The following is a 21,823-nucleotide window of genomic DNA, read 5'->3' as shown; positions in this document are numbered from 1 at the left end:
CGTCATAACAATGTGTTGTGATGAATTTTTATAAATGGAATGCAGTCAAGGATAACTCACAACCAGTTCCCAGAAGCCCCTTTGTGTGCCCTTCTGGTCCCCTCCTCATCCTCAGCCTGTGTTTGAACTGGATATGCATGGATGGATTCCAATGGAGTTTGTGCTCTGGTATCTGGTTCATCTCCTTCAACGCTAGGTGAGGGCTGGCCAGCACCCCTCAGCATGCAGAGACCACACTTTCCTTACTATCTTACTACTGGGGGGCATTGGCATGGTCCCCAGATTTTGCTTATTTTCATTGTTGCTACGAATGTTCTTGGATGTTTCTTCGCATTTCTGCTGAGTCTATGCCTGGGGCATGCGTGTGTTCAGCTTTTATAAAGTTCTTTCCATTTTTTTTTTTTAAAGAGAAAGGATTTATTTTATTTATTTATTTATTTATTTTTTTTTTTGGCATGTATATTTATTTATTTGTTTGTTTGTTTGTACAAGCACTGGGTACAGTCAGAAGTGCGGGAGGGTGAGAGAATTCACCAGAGCCAGAGCGGGGAGCAGAGCAGGCAGAAGGACCCAAGTACACTGCTGAGGGGAGCAGCGGGCGGCAGGAGAGGTCTGCGCGCCATGTGGGACCCTCCTCCGGTGGCCGGGGAGCAGCCGGGGATCGAACCGGCGCCGCTGAGGCTGCGGGCAGCTTCGCAACCCAGCGCTCAACCGCTGCGCCACTGGGGAGGCCCTCTTTCCATTTTTGAAGAAAACCTCAGGCCTCCCTGGTGGCCTAGGGTTTAAGTCTCAGCACTATCACCATGATGGCCTGAGTTTGAGCCCTGGCCAGGGAGCTGACCCACATATGGTGCAGCAGACCTCTCCTGTCTCCCTGCTGGCCCCGTTAGCAGTGTATTTCAGTAGATCCTCCTGTTCTGCTCCCCACTCTGTCTCTGGTGAATCCGCTCACACCCCCCAACCTCTGTCCTATACCCCAGCTTTTCTACACAAAAATAAATAAATTAAATATTATATATGTATATATGAAAAACTCCCTTGCTATTTTGTTTTTGCTTTAATCAACTTTATTGAGGCCTAATTAACTATAATAAAGTACACCCATTTTGAGTGTCAGGCAGGTGACTTTTCACACACAAACGCACCCGTGTAAACAGTCACCATGGAGATACGGAACACTTCCATCTTCTCAGAAAGTTTCCTCTGCCCCTTTGCAACTAATATCCCCTCATCCCCTTCCCCAGACAAGTGCCGGTATGATTTCTAGAACTATACACCAGTTCCAGGTGTTCTGGAACTATAAATGGAATCATCGGGTAAGTTCCTCTTCATGTCGGGTTGAAACTGCAACTATGAGGCCGTATGCACTGGGGCCTGTCTGGCTTCTCCTTCGTGTCCTGTGTGTTGTATGAATGCATCACCGTGCCTTCGTTTATTCTCTTGTTGATGGGCATTAGGCCAATTCCAGTTTGGCCATTATGCATGATGTGGCTATGACCGTTCAGATACTTGTTTTCATTCCTGTTGGGTGACTACCTGGGAGCTGCATTGCTGGGTCATAGGGTAAGGACATATTTACCCACACAAGAAATTGCCAAACTGTTTCCCAAAGGCATTGTATACTTTATACTCTGACCAACAGTGAATAAGAAGTCGGTTGCTCCACATCCCCTGTCAGCACTTAATACTGTCTGGCTATTTAATTTTAGCCATTCAGGTGGGTCTGAAGGGCCATCTCACTCATTTTATTATTATTAGTAATATTATTATTATGGTATTGTGGTCTTAATTTTCATTTCCCTTGAGACTAGTGATGTTAAGCATCTTTTCATGTGCTTACAGGCTATCTGGGAGCTGTCATTTCATCTTTCTTACTTTATTATTACCTGGTTTCCCATCCACAGCCCCTCCCCCCACATCTACACCCTCAGTTCCCTCTTGCGTGAGGGCACTCGGTCTCAACTGGTCTCCTGCATCCCAGTGGCTACCCCGTTGTGCCAGATGAACCTTCCTAATCACCAACTGCACAAGTCACTCCTTTGTTCTACAGCCAGCTCTGGCTTCCCTCGCCTGCGGGGATAAGCCCTACATTCTCAGTTTGCCATTCTTGGCACCTCCAGTGCCTCTCTCAACCTTTCTCTCCTGCCTCACCTAACAATCTCCCAAACTCCACTCCTGCTCTGTGCCTTGAGGACCCAGAATACCTGTTCCCTTCTACTCCCCCCAGGTTTAAATCTGCTCTAAATTAAGTTGGCATCTCTCCAGGGAAGCAGCCAGCCAGCTCCACCCTCGGGACTACTGGCTCCTCCACTGCCTGCTTTCTCTCTGCTCCTGTTTGACATGAGCATTTGCCTCCTGACAGTGCCACTTAGATGCCAGGGGGTAAGCAAGGCCTGGAGACAGGCTTCTTGCTACCAGGAAGTCCCCTAACTTATAATAAAAGCAGTGGGATTCTGCTCTTACAACATTTTAATATTACACATTATTATTACAGGTGCATTTTAAAATTGTACCTAACCCTGCCCTAAAATTTCTAGTGTATGTGAGAGGGAGGGACTTGAAGTTGGGATAGGAAGGAAGAGGCGCATCTCCCTTTTCTCCATCTCAGGAATTTCTGATATAAACACAAAATAATGGGACTCAGGGGCGCCTCCCTGGTGGTGCAAGGGGTTAAGAACCTCACTATGAAGCAATCCGCAGCGTCTGCAGGACGGGTTCGATCCCCAACCAGCCAGGGAGCTACCCACATGGCGCAGCAGACCTCTCCTGTCTCGCCCACTGCTCCCCTCAGCAGTGTATTTCAGTCAGTCTGCCTGTTCTGCTCCCCACTCTGTCTCTGGTGAATCCTCTCACCCCCACATCTCTGGCCTGTACCCCAGCTCTTGCATGCATAAATAAATAAATCTTAAAAAAAAAAAAGGTAACGGGACTCAGGGTGCTGTCCTGGCCTTGAGTTCTAGCTGTGCCGCTTAGTAACTGCAGGTGGGTGGCTGGGAGACCCGCTCATCTCTCAGGACCTCTGGTGAAGGGGGCGTGGGGATACTCAAAACCTACTCTGTGTACCTGTGTGTGTATCTGTGTGTACCTGTGTACGTGTGCACCGTGAGAATTGGTCTCTTAGATTGTAAACCCTTTAGAACACCAACCGGGTAGAGAAATCTTTGTAAAATCCTTTTATAAAGAATTGGAGGAATAAACTCCTCAGACTTCATGAAGGAAAACGCCGAGGAAGACAGAAGGAGCCAGTCACTAGCGGCCCTGACCCCCTCACAGGTTTCTCCTCTGTCATCAGGAGAAAGTCAATGTACAAAGTAAAAAGAAGAAAGTTGCTTGGAAGCGCAGAAGGGAGTCTGCAGAGCCCAGTGGCTGGTCCTCCCAGGACCCAGGCGAGGCTCCAGGACAGGTGGGGGCCAGAGTGGGTAGGAGGGCAAGTGCAGATCCCAAGTCTTGGGGGAGGCTTGCTGTGGCCCTGGTCCTGACCCTGGGTTCAGACGTGGGCTCCTCTATGAAAGTGCAGAGGAACCCCACTGGTGTGCGAACTCTGGAGGTGTTTTCCCTATAGCTGTCCACGCTTACTCCCAAATCAAGGGCTGGAGAGGCACCCCCCTGGGTCACTGCTGCTGAAGCTGGCTCAGGGGGGGAACCCCACTCCCCGGGAGGAGCTGAGTCCTTGAACTTTCTGCCCAGGAGTGAAAGAAGCTCACGTGCCAAGCACCGCTCGCTGCAGATACAGCTGGTGCAGGAGCGCCCAGGTGAGGCCGGAACGCGGCGCCCAGGCAGAGGGTGGAGGCGCCAGGCAGCGGGGTCACCTGCGGGGGTGCCAGCTAAGCGCTACCAAGCCGCGTACTCAGGGTGAAAATGCTACTACTTGAGCAGGGTGCGGGGCTCCAGCAGGGGGACACCGGGGAGTTGAGAGGCCAGGCGATGGGGGAGTCCCGGGGGTCCCCACCGGGCGGCCCCGCCCCCTACCCCGCCCCCTCTACTCGACCTGGGTTCCGCCCGGGTCCCCTCCCGGTGCCCCGCGCCCTGCCGGCTCCCCCCGCGGCGGCTTGGGCCCCTCGCGCGTGGGGTGCCCGGGCCGGGTGGGCCGCGCGGCAGGAGGCGCTCGGGTGCCGGCGCGCACGGGCCACGGGGCGGGATCCCCCGCGGGCGCGTGACTCCGCCCCGCCCGCCCCGCGCGCCCAGCGCGGGTCCCGGCGCCCAGGCGCGGCCAGTCCTGCGCGTCCTCCGCGCGCCCCGCCATGGAGCCCGCGCCCGGCGAGCCCCGGGGGGGCGGCGGGCCCGAGGCGCTGCTGGGCGAGCTGCAGGCGCGGGTGCAGGACGTGGTGCGCGCCAGCTCGTGGTGGGAGCGCCACGGCGTGGACTGCGCCATCCTCGCGCTCGGCGTCCTCGCCCTGCCCGCCGGTGAGCGCGCGGGCCCGGGTGACCCCGGCGGGCGCGGCCGGGTGGAGGGTGGGCTTGGGGAGTGCGTGGTGGAGACGGTGGGGGGCAGGGGGCGCGGGGGTGCGGGGAGAGGAGATGGCAAGTGACCGGGACCTCCCAACCAGGGTGACGCCCAAACCCGAAAGTCTGGTTGGGGGTGTCCTGCCGGAGTCTCCAGAGTTGCTGGCTCCCTGGGAGGGAAGAGGCTGGAGAGCCCAGGGCATGGAGGGGAAAGTTGAGAGGCTGGGGAGGAGGTCAGAAGAGCAGGGAGGACCCGGGGGAGGGGAGGATGGGCTCTGGGGACACCGGGGTGCAGCTCGCAGCCAGGAGGGAGGCGGGGAGTTTCCCTTGTACTTCCCTGGGCTGCCCCTCGGCGTTCCCAGGCCCCTCCATGCCCTGGCCTGGCTGTGGTTCTCTTAGCCTCCTTGACCCGTCAAAGGGGCTCTGTTTTATCCCAAATCCCATGGACCGTGCCAGCCCATCCCCCGCAGCGGGACCTGCCACATCTCTGCCGGTGCAGCAGGTCCCAGCCCCCTGCCAGCTTTGACCTGGGTTCCCAGGGGTGGGGGTGGGGAGTTTGGACCAGATCCCCAAGAACCGAGGAGGACCCTGCGGCCTGCCCCCTGCCCCTCTCCCTACAGGGTTTCTGTGCCTGCGCTCGGAGAATGTCTTGGTCTTCGCCTTGGGCATTGCCATCCTGGGTGTGTGCCACTACACGCTCACTGTCAAGGGCAGCCACCTGGCCACTCACGGTGCCCTCACCGAGTCCAAACGCTGGAGCAAGATCTGGGCACTTTTCTTCGTGGAGGTGAGCCTGGGGGTGGTGGGGCTGTGGGTACCCTGGGTGTGGTGAGGAGGCGTGTACAGCTGTGTGCGCCCACCTGGGCACAAGCCTAGCTGTTGGTGTGCAGGGCTGCCCCACCGTGTGTGAGTGTGTGTGTGTGTGTCGGAGAGGCTGGGTGGGCAGAGAGCTGCATGAGGGATAGCCTTCCTCTGGCAGTGGACGTGTCCTGGCGGTGGCCTGGGCACTCCTTCCACTTGCCGTGCTGCAGCCCTGGCCCAGGTGGGCATCATTTCCTCCTCCTACCAGGACACCTGTGGCCGGAAGGTCTTGGTTCATGTGCGCTGGCTATAACCTTTGGGCTTCCTGGATTTGCAATTAGGGTTAAAATGAGAACCACGGACAGAGGCATGGTTAAAATGAGAACCACGGACAAGGGCCTGGCGTTGGGGGTGCCCTGCTCTGGATCCTGTGCCTCTGAGGCCTGCTGATGGCTGAGCTCCCCCGGATCCCCTCGAGGAAGGGCCCTCTACTCTCTGGCCTTTGCTCTTTCCACTCCTTTCCATTCTGCCTCAGCCTTTTACCTCCCCACAGGGCAGAGGAGACAAAGTTTCTGGTCGTCCTGCTGCTCTCTGGACTAGTCTCGGGCCTCTCCACTTCCCCTGTTCAACCTTCTCCCTCCTCACTTCATGGGAACCCTCATGGGGGTTCCCCAAGGCCCTCTTTTTTTTTTAAAAAAAAAAAAGATTTATTTTATTTATACAAGAATCGGGATACAGGTCAGATGCGCGGGAGGGTGAGAGGATTCACCAGAGACAGCGGGGAACAGAACAGGCAGACTGACGAAATACACTGCTGAGGGGAGCAGCGGGTGAGACAGGAGAGGTCTGCTTGCCATGTGGGTTGCTCTGAGGCCAGTGGGGATCTAACCAGCACTGCAGAGGCTGTGGACAGCTTCAAAGTGCTGCACTCAATCACCTGCGCCACCAGGGAGGCCCCCCAAGGCCCTTTTGAACCATGAAGTAGCCCGGCACCAGAAAAAGTCTTTTTCTGCCAGGGACAGTGACCATGACCAGTTAACTCAATTGTTAACTTTTGTAGTTATATAAACTTTATACACACTCACGTGACTTTTATAAAATCATACCCCTCTCTTGAGAGGAGGGAGGTCTCTTACCTGGCACTCCCTGTCACCCCCTGCCACCTCCTCCCCCACCCGCATGCATTTTAAAAGTGTGGAGGAGCAGGACAAGAAGATCAGGGGGTTCTAGATCCTTGGGGCCCATTTCAAGACAGTTTCCTTCGCAGGGACCCCAGGGCTCTGGTGCTAGCCAGGTTCTGAGGCCTGGAATCAGGCAGTGCTCCCTAAGTAAGGGCCCCACGAGGATGGTCGGGGAGAGGCAGAGCAGGGATGGCCATCACCAGGACTAGCTGCAGTAGCTGTTTGCATTTGTTGCATCTGTACCGGGTGCCGGGAGCTGGGGGCAGCTGAGAGTGAGCAGGGCTTGTGGAGTTTGGACTAACTGACCGCAGGAAATTGGATTGTGCAGAAATGACCTGTGACCTCAAACTTTGGGGTACAACTGAATGACCTGGAGGCCCAGGCTTGACACCTAAGCCTCTTTTTTTAACCAAGTCCCCTGGGTGAGTCTGACCCCCACAAAAATTTGAGAACCCCATCCCCACCAGACGCCTGGGGGACACAGGGGCTATTGTGGGTGCCGAGTGAAGGTACCAGCCCAGGGCGCCTCCACTAAGAAGCCTTCCCAACCCCCCAATTGGAGAGCACCCCCTCAATCACAGCGTGTCACCTCCCTGAGGGGCCCAGCCAGGGAGGCCAGATGGCGCTTGTGCCTGTCTGGTCCCTGCGGGCCCCAGCAGCGGCCTCCTCTCTGCCTCTTAGTCTCTTGAGCTCCCAGTCCAGGTCTTGCTTGGTCTTCTGTCAATATTTGTTGACAGTGACCTTGCAGGTGACAGGGGACAAGGTCCAGGGAGAAGCCGGCTGATGGAGGGTCAGTCTAGAAGTTGGTGAGCCCCCTCGTGGGAATGGGGGAAAGCTTGGCTCCCTCCTCCGTGCGTGCCACCCACAGGCTGGTGTGGGCAGGTCCCTGGCGGATTGTCCCTCAGGCCCCACGCAGGCACCTGTTTTCCCCCTCCCATAGGGCTCAACCCTGGACACCCTCTGTCCAGGTCCATTGTGGGGGAGGGGATGGCTCAGCACTCCCTGCCCGCTGGCACCGCAGGGCGAGTGGAGTGCTGGGTGTTGTCCACTGGGCAGGGGGCAGTGTCAGGGGCACAGCCTTGAACCCGCTGGCCTCCCGGGCCTGTGGCCGTCCCTTAAGTTGGCAACTAAGTGTCAGTTTCCTTGGATCATAAACAGGAATAACAACATTTCCTCCTTCAGGAGGCCAGTGTGCCATGAAATGGAACAGCTGGGATCTCCATTTAGGGCCTGGGCTAGACCCTGGGGCGCTCCCCGGGCTTCCGGAGGGAGCGTGTGGGAAGGGTTTAGTGGTATCCGCTGCCTGTGCTTTGTTCTGCCTTTGTGTCTCTTAGCTGAGGGGTGAATGTGGGGCTGAAAAACTCCGTGGAGCCTGAGTTTGCATGTGAGTGTGTGTGTTTGTGTGTGAGAGTATGTGTTTGTGTGTTGAGCTGGCTGTTTGGCGTGGCCCTGGCCGCCCCGTCCCCATGTTGCACCAGGGACAAGTCTGCCGCCCAGGACCTCGGGCGCCCTGGCCCCTGCCGAGTCCCCGCCTCTGCACTCGGCCTCCGGGCACTCAGTGCCGGTGCTTTTCCCCAACCTTGACCCTCAGGAGACACCATGACTTTGAATAGCCCAGCCCTCTAGTCCGTAGCCTCAGTGCCAGCTGAGTCATGGGCTGTCCTGGCCACCCAGCTTTGCCTGGGTTTGTCTTGGGGTTTGTGGGCTCCTGGCTGGGTGGAACAGGCCCCCGTCTGGCCCTGGGAGAGGCGCATCACACTGGGAATGCTGTCACCGCATCTGACCCCATATGGTGGAGCAAAGAGAGCTGAGAACCCCTGGCCGCATGGTTCTGGAACATTCTATCCCATGAGTCAGGCAAGGCCATTATCTTCTGGACCATCTCACTGACCTCTCTGCTTGTCCCCTCCTGAACCCCACGGGATGTTAACCTGAGGAGCCTCAGGGTCCATTTCAACTATGATTTTAAAAAATTTTTTAATTAAGGGCCTCCCCGCTGGCGCAGCGGTTGAGCACTGGGTTGCGAAGCTGTCCGCAGCCTCTGCAGCGCCTGTTCGATCCCCGGCTGCTCCCCGCCACCAGAGGAGGGTCCCACATGGCGCGCAGACCTCTCCTGCCGCCCGCTGCTCCCTCAGCAGTGTACTTTGGTCCTTCTGCCTGCTCTGCTCCCCGCTCTGGCTCTGGTGAATTCTCTCACCCTCCCGCGCTTCTGACTGTACCCAGTGCTTGTATAAATAAATAATTTTTTTAAAAAATTTTTTAATTAAAAGTTTTAGATCAAGGCACACCCAGACCTGCAGTACAAAATATACGTTTGTGAAGATGGCTTGATTTTAAGTGAGTGTAGATTCACAGGACATCTTGGAAACAGGACAGGAGCCCCGCTCCTCGAGTCAGTGGGTGACATCTCTGAGTCCCAGGCTGGGGCAGGGGTGAGGGGAGAGCTAGGAGAGAGAAGGGCAGGTCTGGGGCAGTGGCCAGGAGAGGAGACTTAGAGGGAGGCCGGGAGGCTGGCTTGATGGGGAGCTCTGGGGGCTGAGCTGGTGGATGGAGGTGCCGGCTGAGACAGACTCTCTCTGGCACTGAGCTGCTGCTCCTGCCAGGCCTCCTGCTGGGTACTGGGTGCTGGGGACCAGGGGTGCACAAGACCCACTTCCAGTTCCCCCAGGCTCAGAGTCAAGTGAGGAGTGACGTCACAGGCCTCCGTCCTGATGGAACCGGTCGCACGTGCTGGTGCCTGCTCTTGCTGCGCATGAACTGCTAGGCTGCGCCCCCATGAGGTCCAAGCTGTTGTTAGCCCCGCTTTTGCAGATGAGGAGACACTGGTCCGGGAGGGTCAGCCACTTGCCCACGGCTGCTCAGCTGGTGCCCGGTACAGCCCAGGCCAGGGCAGGTGGGCGCTACGGAGGCATGGAGCAGGTGGGGCAAAGCTCTGTGGGCAGGGAAGGGGCGTGGCAGGGGCTCTGGGCAAAGTACAGGCTTGACTGGATGTCAAACTGGTGACACGTGGTAATGAAGGCCAGGGGTGCCGATAAACAATACCCTGCAGGGCACAAGACAGCCCCTTGCCCCAACATAGACGAACCCAGCCCCAAATGTCATCAGTGCTGAGACCCAGAAGCGTGGCCAGAGGGGCGGGGTCTGGAGGGGCGGTGCGCGGCACGGAAGCAGGAAGGCAGTTGAATGGAGCAGGGGGACAAAGGTCTGGATATGGGAAGGGCACAGGGCATGAGGGACACACAGAAATCTGGAGTCACTAGGGGGCGTCTAAGCGGGATTCTGGAGAGAGAGGCGTAAGGAGATCCTTGTGCCCAGCCTGGGAGCCGGAGGGCCCCAGGGAGCGTGCCCAGAGGCGCGCTGGACTGGGTGTTGACCACAGCCAGCGCTCGGTCAGGATGCGGCCCTCAGGCCCCTCTTGCTCTGTCCCTCTCTTCTCCAGAGTGCGGAGACACCCCTGTATTGACAGAGAGCTGAGGGCACACTGGAGGGCTGCCCGATGTTGCAAATAAAAATCCAGGATGTGCACTTGCACTTGAACTTCAGATAAACAAGAATGCAAGTCATCTTTAGGGTGTCCCTCCACAGAAATGGTTGGCTTATCTGAAGCTTCTGTTTAACTGGGTGACCCATATTTCGTCGGACAAACCTATCACCGAGCCCGCGGAACCCCAGGAGTCCCCACCACTGTAAAGCCAGCCGTGAAGGGGGCAGCTTGGCCCCTGGAAATGAGCGAGAGGAGGTCTGGGAGGAGGGAGGGGAGCTGGGCACACGCCAGGCTGGGCCCCTCCCGCCTGAGGGACACTGGCCCTGGAAGGCCCACACCCCTTCCCGCCCCTCTGCGTGTGCTGTCCCGTCTCTGCGTGTTCCCACTGTGCCCGGTCCCCAAGCTGCACCCCTGACCTTGGCCTTTGATGCCTCCTCCTCCCACTGCTCACTTGTCCCAGGTCTGCCCCCCACCCGCCCGGGGGGGGCCTCGTCCCGCCCCACCCCTCCCGTCGGGTACAGCGACCTACATAAAACCCAACTTGGCGTTGTAATTTTGTCATGATGGTTTTTAATCTCGCAATATAGGGTTCATTTAAAAAAAATAAGAGAGGCAAATGGTAGAGAAGAGTAGCTGAGAGATGGGGGGCCGCCCTGGCCCCTCGGGAGGGAGACGGGCAGCAGGGCGGGGTGGGAGGGCCTATGATCTGCGAATTCCATAAACAGGTTACCTTGTCAAAAAATAAGTGATTTTAAAAACTACCTAACTTAGGTGATTACTTTGGTCACCGGCAGAGGTCTGGGGTGCTTCAGTGAACAGAAACTGAGTGAGGGGATAAATGAATGGAAGAGATTTGGGGGGTCCCGTGTTTTAGCTGAGAGAAGATGTCGAGAGGAATCCCACAGTCTACCCTCTTGCAGAGCCTGAGTGCTGAGAGATCGGGGCTCTTCTGTCTTCCTGAAACTTGAGGCTTCTGGAACTTTCTCTAGGTCTCAATGTGGAATCCTTGGGGGATTTAAGCGGCCCCTTGCAGCAGCACTGTCCATTTCTCAACCACCTCTGAGGAAGTGGCTTCCGGGCATTGGGCCCCTGGGCCCGGTTCTCTGTCTTCCAGCCCAAACCCGCCCTTGCTCCCCTTCGTCAGAAAGACTATCTAGATGGGAGTGAGAATTCCAGTGTTACAGAAATCGCCTCAGATCTGTTATTTGTATAAAAAGGCTCAGTGTGGCTCGGGCTCCTGGCATGCGGCTCGGGCCGGGCCGGGCAAGAGATGCAGAGCCGTGCCAGAAGGAAAACCAGCTTTGTTCCCGGGCAGACTGCTGTGCTCAGCGAATGCTTCTTGATGAAGAAAGCAGTGCGGATAGGTCAGCCCTGGGAGCAGGCGTGCAGGGGCGGGGCCGTTCCAGACCACTGCTTTTCCAGCGGCGGGGGCAGAGTGGAGCCTTTGGGCCTTGGCGGGGGCCAGCTGGCCACCGAGGCCCCTGCCGACTCCACCGTGCCCCCTGTGCCTGCTGCCAGAGGCGCCTGCCACCACTTGAACCAACCTTGAGCCCCTGGCGGGTGCAAACTCTCAAGCAGGCAGACCCTCCAGAGACCCGCAGGCCTGGACGAGACCGGCACTTTAATTGACAGGTGATCTGCCCACCCTGGCGGTCTCTCCCCGAGCTAGCTGGAAATAAAGTCTCCATGATAGTTCGAGAGTTTACTAGATCAAAGTGAGGGTGTGAATCCGGGAGATTTTACCCTGTAGGTTTTACCCGGGTAGTTTTTACCCTGTGAGAGCCCTTCCGGCAGACACCGGTGTGTGCTAGTGTATGTGGGCAGCAACGGTGGGTCACCGACATCAACATGTATTCTCCACGGGGGCTCCTGCTCCTGTAAGTTATTTTGACCTCTGCTCTCTGGGCAGAGGAAGGCAAGGCCGAGGTTTCTCTCTCCTGCCTAAAGAGCACAGGGGCAGCCCAGTACCCGTGGTTAAACCTCCTTTATCCTGTTCCCTGGTCTCCAGCCAGGGTGGAGAGACCAGCTTAGCCCATGGGCAGCAGATGTTGCATGGATGGCAAGACTTTTCAGATGTTAAGTCTTTGCAGATGGCTGTGCTTGCTTGTTTACTGGAACAGGTTCTGTCCCGTTGTGAGCTTACAAAACCAGAGTAAAACCTGCCCCTTGGGGTTCCATCGCCCACCCCAGGGCAGTCAGGGGCCTCACAGCAGTGCTGAATTAGCATTTCTCCTTGTCCTCTGTCCTCAGAGGGGGAGGGGCAGGGGAGCCTACAGCTTCGACACCTCTGCCCACATCTGCCCACATCTGTTATGCAACCTAAGTGCCCTTTAGACGCAGTGCCAAGCTCCCTGTTGCCAGGGAGCGCCTCTGTGGCCTGCGCAGAGCCAGTGTCCTTTTCTGTCTTCTTCTGGGCTCTGCCGCCCCGACTGGAGGCTTCTGCTCTGCTGCAGTTAATGGCTTATCTCAGGAGTCTGTGCTTATCTCCGATCCAGCCCTGGGGTGCCCTGGGGTGGTCACATGGCCTCCTTCGAGCTGTTTCTGCTTCTGTCTACCCCACGTAACACCACTGATGCCCAAGGCCCTAGGTGAACAGACCATGCAGTGAAGGGCACCGCATGCTCCACACGGGGCTCCTGCCTGCCTCTTGGTGACGCCCTGGGGATGTTTCGCCTGACACAGACATACAGCATCTCCAGATTAGCCAGATCTGGCCTAGAGGAAACAGGAGGCTGCCCTCTGCATGCTCCTTTGCCTAGATCTGCTAAGAAACCCCTCAGTGTCTCTTTTGCATGCAAATGCCTGCTCCTCTTGGGGTCTCGAGCTGCTTTTGCAGCTCAGGAAACCCCCATGAGGGTGAAAAAGCCAGATAACTCTAGGGAGTTCTCTGGGAACTCTAGGGAGACAGTCACACTGGACCCCCAAGGGGCCCCCTCACTAGGGACAGTTCGGGAGACGGCTCCCTAGCCGTCCAGCTGCTTGGAACGCAAAGTTGCATCATGAGGTAGGGGCTGCTCGAGCCAAATGCGCAAAGCAACTGCAGTGGGACGCCAGGAGCTCCCCTGCGCCTCTGGTCGCTTTCTCAGCTTTGCAGCTCCTCAGGTCCGTGGCTGAGTGGCAATCTGGGGAGCTGGCGCACCTCCACAAGGGCCATGTGGATACAATGTTTCAACTGGCTGCCACCTGTGGTCACAGAGAGTTGATGGTCAGGCCTATGAGCTGGGGGTCCTGAGAATGCAGTGTGGGGGCGACCGGGTGCTCTCAAGGCTCCCAGATGTCCCGCTTTGCTCGACCGCTCCTGACGGGGCCGGTGCCCACTCCGCTCCCCTAGGTCTGCACCGCCTTCACGGCAGAGTATGCCAAGTATGGGCACGTGAAGATGCACCACGGCTACACCAACGTGCTGGGCCTGGGGGACTCGAGCACGTGGCGGCTGCCCTGCCTCAACCGCTACGTCTACATGTTCCTGGCGCCGCTCCTGATCCCGGTCATCACCCCACTGGTGGCTGTGGGTGAGTCTGCCAGCGCCCTGCCCTCAAGGCCCGGGCCCTCCTCTCCTTCCTTCCATTCCCGGCATGGTGGGGGAAGTGAGGAGTCCTGAATGAGGGCCTGGCAGGGACTTTGAGATGGCCGGGCAGGGTGGGTGGCGCCTGGGCCCCGGGGCCAAGTCTGATCCTGCCGATTCCGGCTGGGGGCCATGGACAGGTTGCTTAACCTCTCTGAGCCTTAGTTCTGACCTGCTCCTCAAGGGTGATGTGAAAGCCTGGTGAGGCCACAGGTGGAGAAAGGTCCTGCAGGCCTTGCACTTACTGCTCGTTGTGGCAGTTTATAGCGAGGGGGTGAAGTCCTGGGGGGAGGAGCGGGCTCTGGGCTGCAGCCCCAGGCCATCCTGTGCTACCATATGGGCCTATGGGCCTGGGGCAAGTTGCTTCCAGCTCCCTCTCCTTATCCATAAAGTGGGTGCATCATTCTCTGGCCGGTATGTGGCTGAACTGAACCTCCAGAGCCCCAGGGGCCAGCTCAGGTGGGGCTTGGGCCTCGCCCACGCCCTCACTCCCCTCCTGGCTCTCTGGCAGAGCGGCTGTGCAAGCTGGAGCCCAGGCTGGCTCTGCGCTCCCTGGGGCTCATCTCCCTGGGCCTCTACTCACACTACTGGCTGCTCCTGAACGTGTCTGGCTTCAAGAGCCCCGGCTCGGCCCTGAGCTGCATGCTCGTCACCAGGTCCCTGCTGGCCCACCCCTACCTCCACGTCAACATCTTCCAGGTGAGGCCTCCCCTGCCCTGGGAACTGGGGGGCTCTGGGGAGCACTCCCCAGGGGCCTGACTGTGGGCTGGACTCTGGGTTCTAAGGCGAGGCCACCAGAGGAAGCACCCCTTTTCCCTCCCAGATCCCCTGCTGTCCACTCGTCACTCAGAGTCCCAGGGGAGGCTTCTGCTTCTCCCCAACCCTGGCTGCATTCGTATGTGGATGGGAGGTTTCCTAGGAGCATCTTCTACACAGGGCACTGGGTTAAGCCGTGGGGACACGAGGGATCAGGACCCCAGCTTCTGCCATCAGGGTGCACATCATGATAAGCCCAAAGCCAGCGGAAGGGGGGCCGCTGGGCAGGTGGCTGGAGGAGCTGGAGGTGGAGGCGTTCACGGAGGCCAGGGCGCAGCACTTAGCGCCCAGCCATTTCTGCAGGGAGGCTGCCAGCTCACTCCATGTCCGAGCCAGGAGGGCGCTGGCCAAGCAGCATCTGTGCATTCCTCCTGTTAAGTGAAAGAAATGCACCAGGGCCTGGAAACGTGAACTTTCGGCAGGACGTTGGGGAAGAGAGCAAGGGGGGACCGCCCGGGGAGAGGCAAAGGCACAGCCACAGGAGAGCGAGCGGTGGGCAGTCTCAGGCATCAGGGGACCTGAGGGGTGCCCGGGCCAAGCCCCTCATCGCACTGATGTGGAGAGAAGCCCAGAAATGGGCCGGATGGCGAAGACCCAGACAAGGGAACGCCAGCTCCTCAAGCTCTGCCGGCGTCAGTGGGGAGGGAGGCAGGAGAATGTTCTCCCACATTCCATGTGCTGGGGAGGGGCAGGCATGGGCGGAGGGGGCGGCACGGGCGGTGGCCCAGTCCTGGACGTCCCCCGCGTGTCTGCCACAGCACATCGGGCTGCCCATGTTCTCGCTGGACACGAAGCCCCGGCGGATTCACATGATGAGCCTGGGCGTGCTCAACCTGCCCCGGCTGCCGGTGCTGGACTGGGCGTTCGGCCACTCCATCGTCAGCTGCCACGTGGAGCACCACCTGTTCCCCGGGCTCTCGGACAACATGTGCCTGAAGGTGGGTGGGGCTGGGGCGAAGAAACTGAGAGCAGAGGGTGAGCAACCTGACCCCCGACCCCCCCGCTGGGGGGGACAGCGGCCAGAGCACCAGCAGCAGCGTGGATTTCTGGGTTTCTGATCCAGGCTCTGGACAAATTAACGGACGTCTCTGGAGCCGCAGCTTCGGCGTGTGTAGCTGGGAGGCGCGGTGCTTCCGCCGACGGCCTCTGCTGGGCACACGGGGCTTGGTGAAAGGGAGCTGAGCCGATCCCTGATGCCAAGGCCTGTCCTGCTGTTGGCGCCCCAGGGAGGCTGCTGGGGAGAAGCCTCTTTGCCGCGCCTGCTGGGAGGGAGGAAGCAGGAATTCTCCCAGCGCCTAGAGAGCCTCGTGGGACGCGCAGATAGGGGCTGGGGCCGGGAGAGGAAGGGCCTGGTAGGGGCTGGCGGGAGAGGCAGAAGGGCCACATGGCGCCATGGCCTGCCCTCAGCCCCGGCTCAGCGGCCTCCCCCATCTTCTGGCAGGTGAAGCCCGTGGTGTCCCAGTTCCTCCGGGAGAAGCAGCTGCCCTACAACGAGGACTCCTACCTGGCCCGCTTCCGGCTGTTTCTCAGCCGCTATGAGGAGTTCATGGTGCAGACGCCCCCCATCACCGAGCTGGTGGGGCTGCAGTGAGGGTGGGCGACCCTCCCTGCCCCCACCCGGCTCTGCTGCTTCTGCTGCCATCCCCGGAGCTGGGGCGCGGCCCTTCCCCAGAGGGTGCTGGCAGTGGGTAGAGGCAGGAGTCGGGGGTATGAGGCAGGGTGCTCCTGTGGGGGCCTGGGGTCACCCGCCTTGCTCACTTCACTGGGCTTTGAGGCGATCTGGAGGAAAGCCCGGCCCTTGGTTGACTTCCCCTCAGGACTCAACAGCTGGGCCCCTCCCTCCCCAGCTGCCCCTGCTCTGTCTGAGCCTTGGTGGGGCCAAGGAGGAGGGCTGGGGGGCGAGAGGGGCTCTGTGCAGGGACAGGCTGGAAGGGGGCACTGAGAGAGCAGGGTTGTTCCTCAGCTGGGGCCTCCATGTCTTCCTGTGCCCCTGAGGCTCTGGCTCCTAAGGCGCCCTCCCCCCGGGGCCACAGAGAGCAGGTTCTTTTGGCCAACCTTCCTGGCGTCCCGGCCAGAGAAACCCGCACGATACTCGCTCAGCACTCCCAGACCACCACAGCCTCTGCGAGACGACAGTGAGCGTGTGTGTTGTGCGGGGAGAGCACACCAGGGGACACAGGGGGGAGTGTCAGGCTCTGAGTGTGACCTTGCTGGCTCGAGGGAACGTCTGCTGTGCTCTCTGAGGTGGAGGAGGGGACCTGCAAGAATGATCAATTCCAAGAGAAGAATTGTGGGGAGGGTGGCTGAGGCTGGAGGGGTGCCGGGGACAGGGTCTGGGGCGCTGTGGGCCTGCCCACCCCAAGCAGCCATTTTCGTTACCTGCAGTTCTGCATTCCTGTACGAGGCCAGAACTGCCTGGTCCGTCAGTTAGGGGAGCCCCACCTTTCACGGTGCCTTTCAAATCAAGTAAGAGCAGAAAGCCCGAAGGGTGTGCATCCTGGAATGCTGGCGGGGGGAAGCTGACCGGCGGGATGCCTTGTTGATAAGATTGGAACCATGGCAGGGACCTGGGTTATGGTTTCGATGACAACCCTTGGTCATCACGCAGATAAGAATTATCTGGCCAGCAGACTCCTGTCTCCCCAAAGCCCTAGAGGACATAAGCACATTTTCCGTTTCACCCGCCTTTTTCTCCTTCCCCACGTAGCCGGTGCTGTATGATTACTCTGTCAATAACAACGCCGGGAGCTGGCTCGCTGAGCAGCGTCCTGCACCGTGCAGCCTGCTCCACGCCTCCTGTTGCTCAGTGTGGTGTTGCCGACCAACAGGGGACAGATGGCCTTAGAGAGGAGAGAAAGGAGGGAGGAGGGGGATGGGGCGCAGACGCAGGCCTGGGTTGGCTGTTGCATCTGGGGGCTTTAGGGAACCGATGCCAGCCAGAGGGAGGGGACCTCACTGGCCTCAGACTAGTGAGCAGACTTGAGAGGAGGCTGGGAGCTGCCGTGCCTGGGGGCTGAACAGGAGAGTGCAAGGAAGGGCCGGGCTGGAGGCTGAGGAAGAGACAGAGGAGGCCGGAGCTCCTAGTTCAAAACAGGATTTCTCACCTCCGGCCCGTGGCCGGATCATCCTTGGTCATCGGGGCTGGAGGTGGGATGTTCAGCAGCGTCCCTGGCTTCTACCCACTAGACACTAGCGGCCCAAGCTGGGACAATAAAGTGTCTCCAGATGTCACCAGACGCCATCCGGGGGCCAACTCATTGCTGCTGTAGAACAGGCAGGTCATGTTTGAGCGCGTAATTGCCTTCTTCAGGGAAGGCCTTAGAACCGGTGAAGGGCATGTGACCCTGAGGCTGGGAGGCCAAATACCAGCAAATGGGGTGGCTGGAGGAGTCAAGTGGCAGGGATGGCATTCTCCATCTACTGGAGAAGCATCTCTGGAGCGGCCTTAGGTGGCGCTGCAGGGGAGCTGCCACTTACCCTCGTTTGTTCCCCATTTGTCTCCATCCTGCTTTCCTCTACCAAAGACCACAGCTCCCGGGGCACCCTCCCTGCCCGTAACTACAGCTCCCACTGGTCTCAACACAGCTCCCTTCTTTTGCTCCTGCAGAGCCTGGTGGGGGGTGGGTTTGAATTAGTGGCTTCCAGCTGTTGCTGGCTGAGGGGTGCTTCACCATTTCCTTAATCCTCCTCACATGTCTATACAAAGTTCCTTCATTCAACTCTCTTCAATCACCCCTTCTGAGTATGCCATCTGTTCCCTGCTGGGAGGCTGACTGATAGGGCAGAGTTTTGCATCCAGCAGTCCTCTTGGAAGGAGGCAGCTTGGCAGCCTCCCTGGCCTACTGCCTGGCTGTTACTGCTGCTCTTTTGAAATGCATTAGCCTCAGAAATGGCCTAAGGTCAGGAGTGCGATTAATCAAACTGCTAATTCTCCACATGGAAAATGCAATGTCAGAAAAGGCCCCATTGCTTAGTCCTGGCTAATGATTAAAATCATCAGCAATACAGAACCAATGAGTCGTTGTTATTGATCTGGTCCTGGGTGGGGAGGGGCAGCAGCAGAAGGCCCTGGAACCAGACCTGGCTGTACCGTTGGCACCTGGGAACAATCACTTGATTGTTTTGAGGCTCAGTGTTCTGTTACTTTGAGGGTATTGGCTGAGACTGCTCCGGGCTTGAGAGGGGAAGGGACAGAGACCTTCCAGGGCTCTGCAGAGACCAAAGGTCTAATTTACAGTATATGAGAGGTGATAATATGGCTGACGATAGCCAATGTTTCCTCACAGTTTTTTTTTAAAGATTTATTTATGCATACAAGGGCTGGGGTACAGGCCAGAGATGTGGGGGGTGTGAGGATTCACCAGAGACAGAGCACGAAACAGAACAGGCAGACTGACTGAAATCCACTGCTGAGGGGAGCAGCGGGCGAGACAGGAGAGGTCTGCTGCGCCATGTGGGATGCTCCCTGGCCGGCTCCCAGTACAAGATCGAACTTGTACTGCAGAGGCTGTGGATTGCTTCACAGAGTGGTGCTTAACCCCTTGCGCCACTAGGGAGGCCCCTCCTCACAATTCTTATGGCAAATGTTTTTATCTGTGCCATCTGATTTTAACCTTTATGACAAATTTTTACATTTGTTCCCCCTCATACTGGTGTGAGACGAAATCAGACTTGGAGTCAACGTCATATGACTTGTAAATCACAGGATTCAAATCCGTGTCTGACTTGAGAATCCATGCTCTTAACCAATGGACATACCACTTCTGGGTAGGGAGCCCTTGGGCTTTCTGGGGTGTCTGATCCTCAGTCTCCACCTCTGCCTCCCACGTGCAAGAAGTAAATGATTTGATCATTAATTCTTTATGCACATAAAGAATTTCTTTGCCAGGTGTTAGGTGAGGCTCTGGGGATACAGGAATGATAGTGGGGCCCAACCTCATGGAGTGCCCTGACTGGGGCAGGAGTTGACAAACTTTCCATAAAGGGCTAGCTAGTAACTATTTTGGGCTTTGTGGAGGATATGGTATCTGTCACATCTATTCAAACGTGCCATTGAAGTGCGAAAATAGCCATAGATAAGACATACAGAAATGAATATGATTATGTTGCAATAAAACGTTTAAAAATTTATGTAATTCCTGCTGGTCACAAAATATTGTTCTTTACAATTTTTAAAGCTATTTGAGACTGTAAAAATGATTAGCTTGCAGGCTTGTGAGTAGAATTTGTTTTTTTTTTAAAGATTTATTTATTTATGCATATAAGGGTACAGGCCAGAGATGTGGGGTGTGGTGTGTGATTCACCAGAGACAAGTAGGGAGCAGAACAGGCAGATTGACTGGAATACACTGCTGAGGGGAGCAGTGGGAAAGACAGGAGAGGTCTGCTGTGCCATGTGGATTGAACTTGTGCTGCAGTGGCTGTGGGTAGCTTCATAGGTTGCGTCTTAAAATCCCTTGTGCCACCAGTGAGGCCCGCGAGTAGAATTTGACCTGCAAGCCATAGTTTACCTACTCTTGGACTAGTGGGGGCTGGCAAAAAACACAACCACTTATTACAACTCAAAATAGGAGGGAGAGGAAGTGACTAGGAGGGGCACAAGAGTCTTGGTCATGTTCCACTTCTTGATCTGGGAGGTGGTCACATGTGATTATTTATCAAACAGTACTCTTGTGATTTGTACACTATTCTGTTATACTTCAATAAAAGATTATTACAGATGGAATGATGTGTGCAGTGGGGCAACCTGGCACAGGCACAGGTCAGGTTCTCTTATCCATTTGGGCAGACAGAGAAAGGAACATCCTGGACTCTCAGGGCCTTTTTCAGGCTTTAATGCTCTTTCTATGCCAATTGTGGGCAAGCCCGCAGGCTGGTAGGCCTCCCAGCCCCTCGCCAATCTGTATGCTTTTCCTCTTCTTTCTGGGCTCTCATGGTCTCTTTCTCATAGCCATCGCTGGTCTTCTTGGGACCTTTCCGCAGTAGCCATTTTCCTGTCTCAGTGATGCTGCCCTTATAGCCTTGGCCTCTAGGCTCAGGTGTGCACACTCACACATGCCCACACCAAACTCCGGGGTGGCCACCATCAGACATGTATACCCTGAGCCCAAGCTCCCAAGTGCCTTCTGCATTCAAGGCCGCAGGTGATAGCCACAGAGGTCAATGGTGTAAAAGCCTGACCACTTCACTTACTCTACACGGGGGTGTTTACAGAATAATCATTTTAATAAGACATATAAGCCCCATCCTTCAAAAGATAATTACTCAGTGTTGCTGGGTCTCCCCCATATGCAGGAGGTATACATGTTATTACTAAATTTCTTTTGGGCTTTTCTCCCTTATCAAAAAAAATAATTTAAAACGACTCAGTAATGATGGAAGTGTTGGAGTGGGATGGAGGTACAAGACAGGGCGCTCGTGCAGCGTGGGAAAGCAAAGGCGTGTCCAGTGTTTGACAGGAAAGCCCGCGGAAGAAAAGGCTTAAATGACGGATCCTGTCACTTAAAAATACTTTTTGCTAATTAAAGATTCTTTACATCAATTTTGGTCTTTTAAAATGCTGCTTTAGGGCCTCCCTGGTGGCGCAAGGGATTAAGCACCGCACTATGAAGCAATCCGCAGCCTCTGCAGCACGAGTTCAATCCCCAGCCAGCCAGGGAGCAACCCACATGGCGCAGCAGACCTCTCCTGTCTCCCCGCTGCTCCCCTCAGCAGTGTGTTTCAGTCAGTCTGCCTGTTCTGCTCCCCACTCTGTCTCTGGTGAATCCTCTCACCCCCCCCCCACAACATCTCTGGCCTGTACCCCAGCTCTTGTATGCATAAATGAATCTTTAAAAAATAGAAAAAAATGAAATGCTGCTTTAAGAGCTTCTTTACCTTGATGGCTACGGCTTCTGGCCCCCCGTGAAGGCTGCACCGGAGGCCAGCGACTCGCTCGCCCCGTCCGACTCCAGCCCGGGGACAGGCCGAGGGCCTGGCTCTGCCCTGAGTACCTGGGGCACGCCGCCCCGCCCCTGTTCCCTCGCCCACGGACGGGAAGGCGGCCGGCGGAACAAACCCTCCAGGGCTCAAGATTCTCCCTGGCGCGACCCGAAGGGCACCCGCCGGAGTCGGGGATAAGGGCGGCTACTTCCCGGCGGGAGCCCCTTTTTTCCAGATTTCCGGGTTCCGTGATTGTTATCCAATGGGCGGGGAGTCGCTCTTCGAATCAGACTCGTGATTGGCTGAGCTCACCGCGCTGTCATCAGAGAGCGACGAGGACCGAGGGGCGGGGCTAAGCAAAATAAACTCCTTTCTAATTGGCTTCCCCTTTGAGGGATTGAAACAGCGATGAGGATTCGTCCTCCGGCAGCCGCGGGCTCCAGGTAATTGGAGGGAGGGAGGAGGAAGTTTGGGGAGAAATTTACTAAGTCACGAACGGCCCGGAAGTCCCGGAGGGCTGCTTGCCCGCGGTAGCGGGGGAATTGAGGGCGGTCTTCTTTTTTGGGGGGCGTGATCCTTGCGAGGAGGGGGGGGAGTCGCCAAACTGCTCCC

General features: G+C 57.2%; 1 protein-coding gene across 1 annotated transcript; it reads left to right on the top strand.

Annotated features, from left to right (window-relative positions):
- Positions 1-4,241: 4,241 nt before the first annotated feature.
- On the top strand, positions 4,242-20,061 carry FADS6 (fatty acid desaturase 6). Its single transcript, XM_037493808.2, has 6 exons — positions 4,242-4,404; positions 5,064-5,230; positions 13,241-13,421; positions 13,986-14,173; positions 15,049-15,228; positions 15,732-20,061. Exons 1-6 carry the CDS (start codon positions 4,242-4,244, stop codon positions 15,879-15,881), a joined length of 1,029 nt encoding a protein of 342 aa, XP_037349705.1. The 3' UTR covers positions 15,882-20,061.
- The last annotated feature ends 1,762 nt before the right edge of the window (positions 20,062-21,823 follow it).

This window comes from Talpa occidentalis, unplaced genomic scaffold, assembly GCF_014898055.3.
Source record: "Talpa occidentalis isolate TD23 unplaced genomic scaffold, MPIMG_talOcc4v2.1 talOcc4.7, whole genome shotgun sequence".
NCBI lineage: Eukaryota > Metazoa > Chordata > Mammalia > Eulipotyphla > Talpidae > Talpa > Talpa occidentalis.
The sequence above is the reverse complement of the archived record's forward strand: the minus strand, read 5'-3'. Positions and strand labels throughout refer to the sequence as shown.

Bases quoted from the DNA above. Each gene is read 5' to 3' on its own strand.
- FADS6 (XM_037493808.2), top strand. From the start codon at position 4,242: ATGGAGCCCGCGCCCGGCGAGCCCCGGGGGGGCGGCGGGCCCGAGGCG. The intron at 14,174-15,048 runs GTGAGGCCTCCC...TGTCTGCCACAG, and splicing joins TCCACGTCAACATCTTCCAG to CACATCGGGCTGCCCATGTT. The intron at 15,229-15,731 runs GTGGGTGGGGCT...ATCTTCTGGCAG, and splicing joins CGGACAACATGTGCCTGAAG to GTGAAGCCCGTGGTGTCCCA.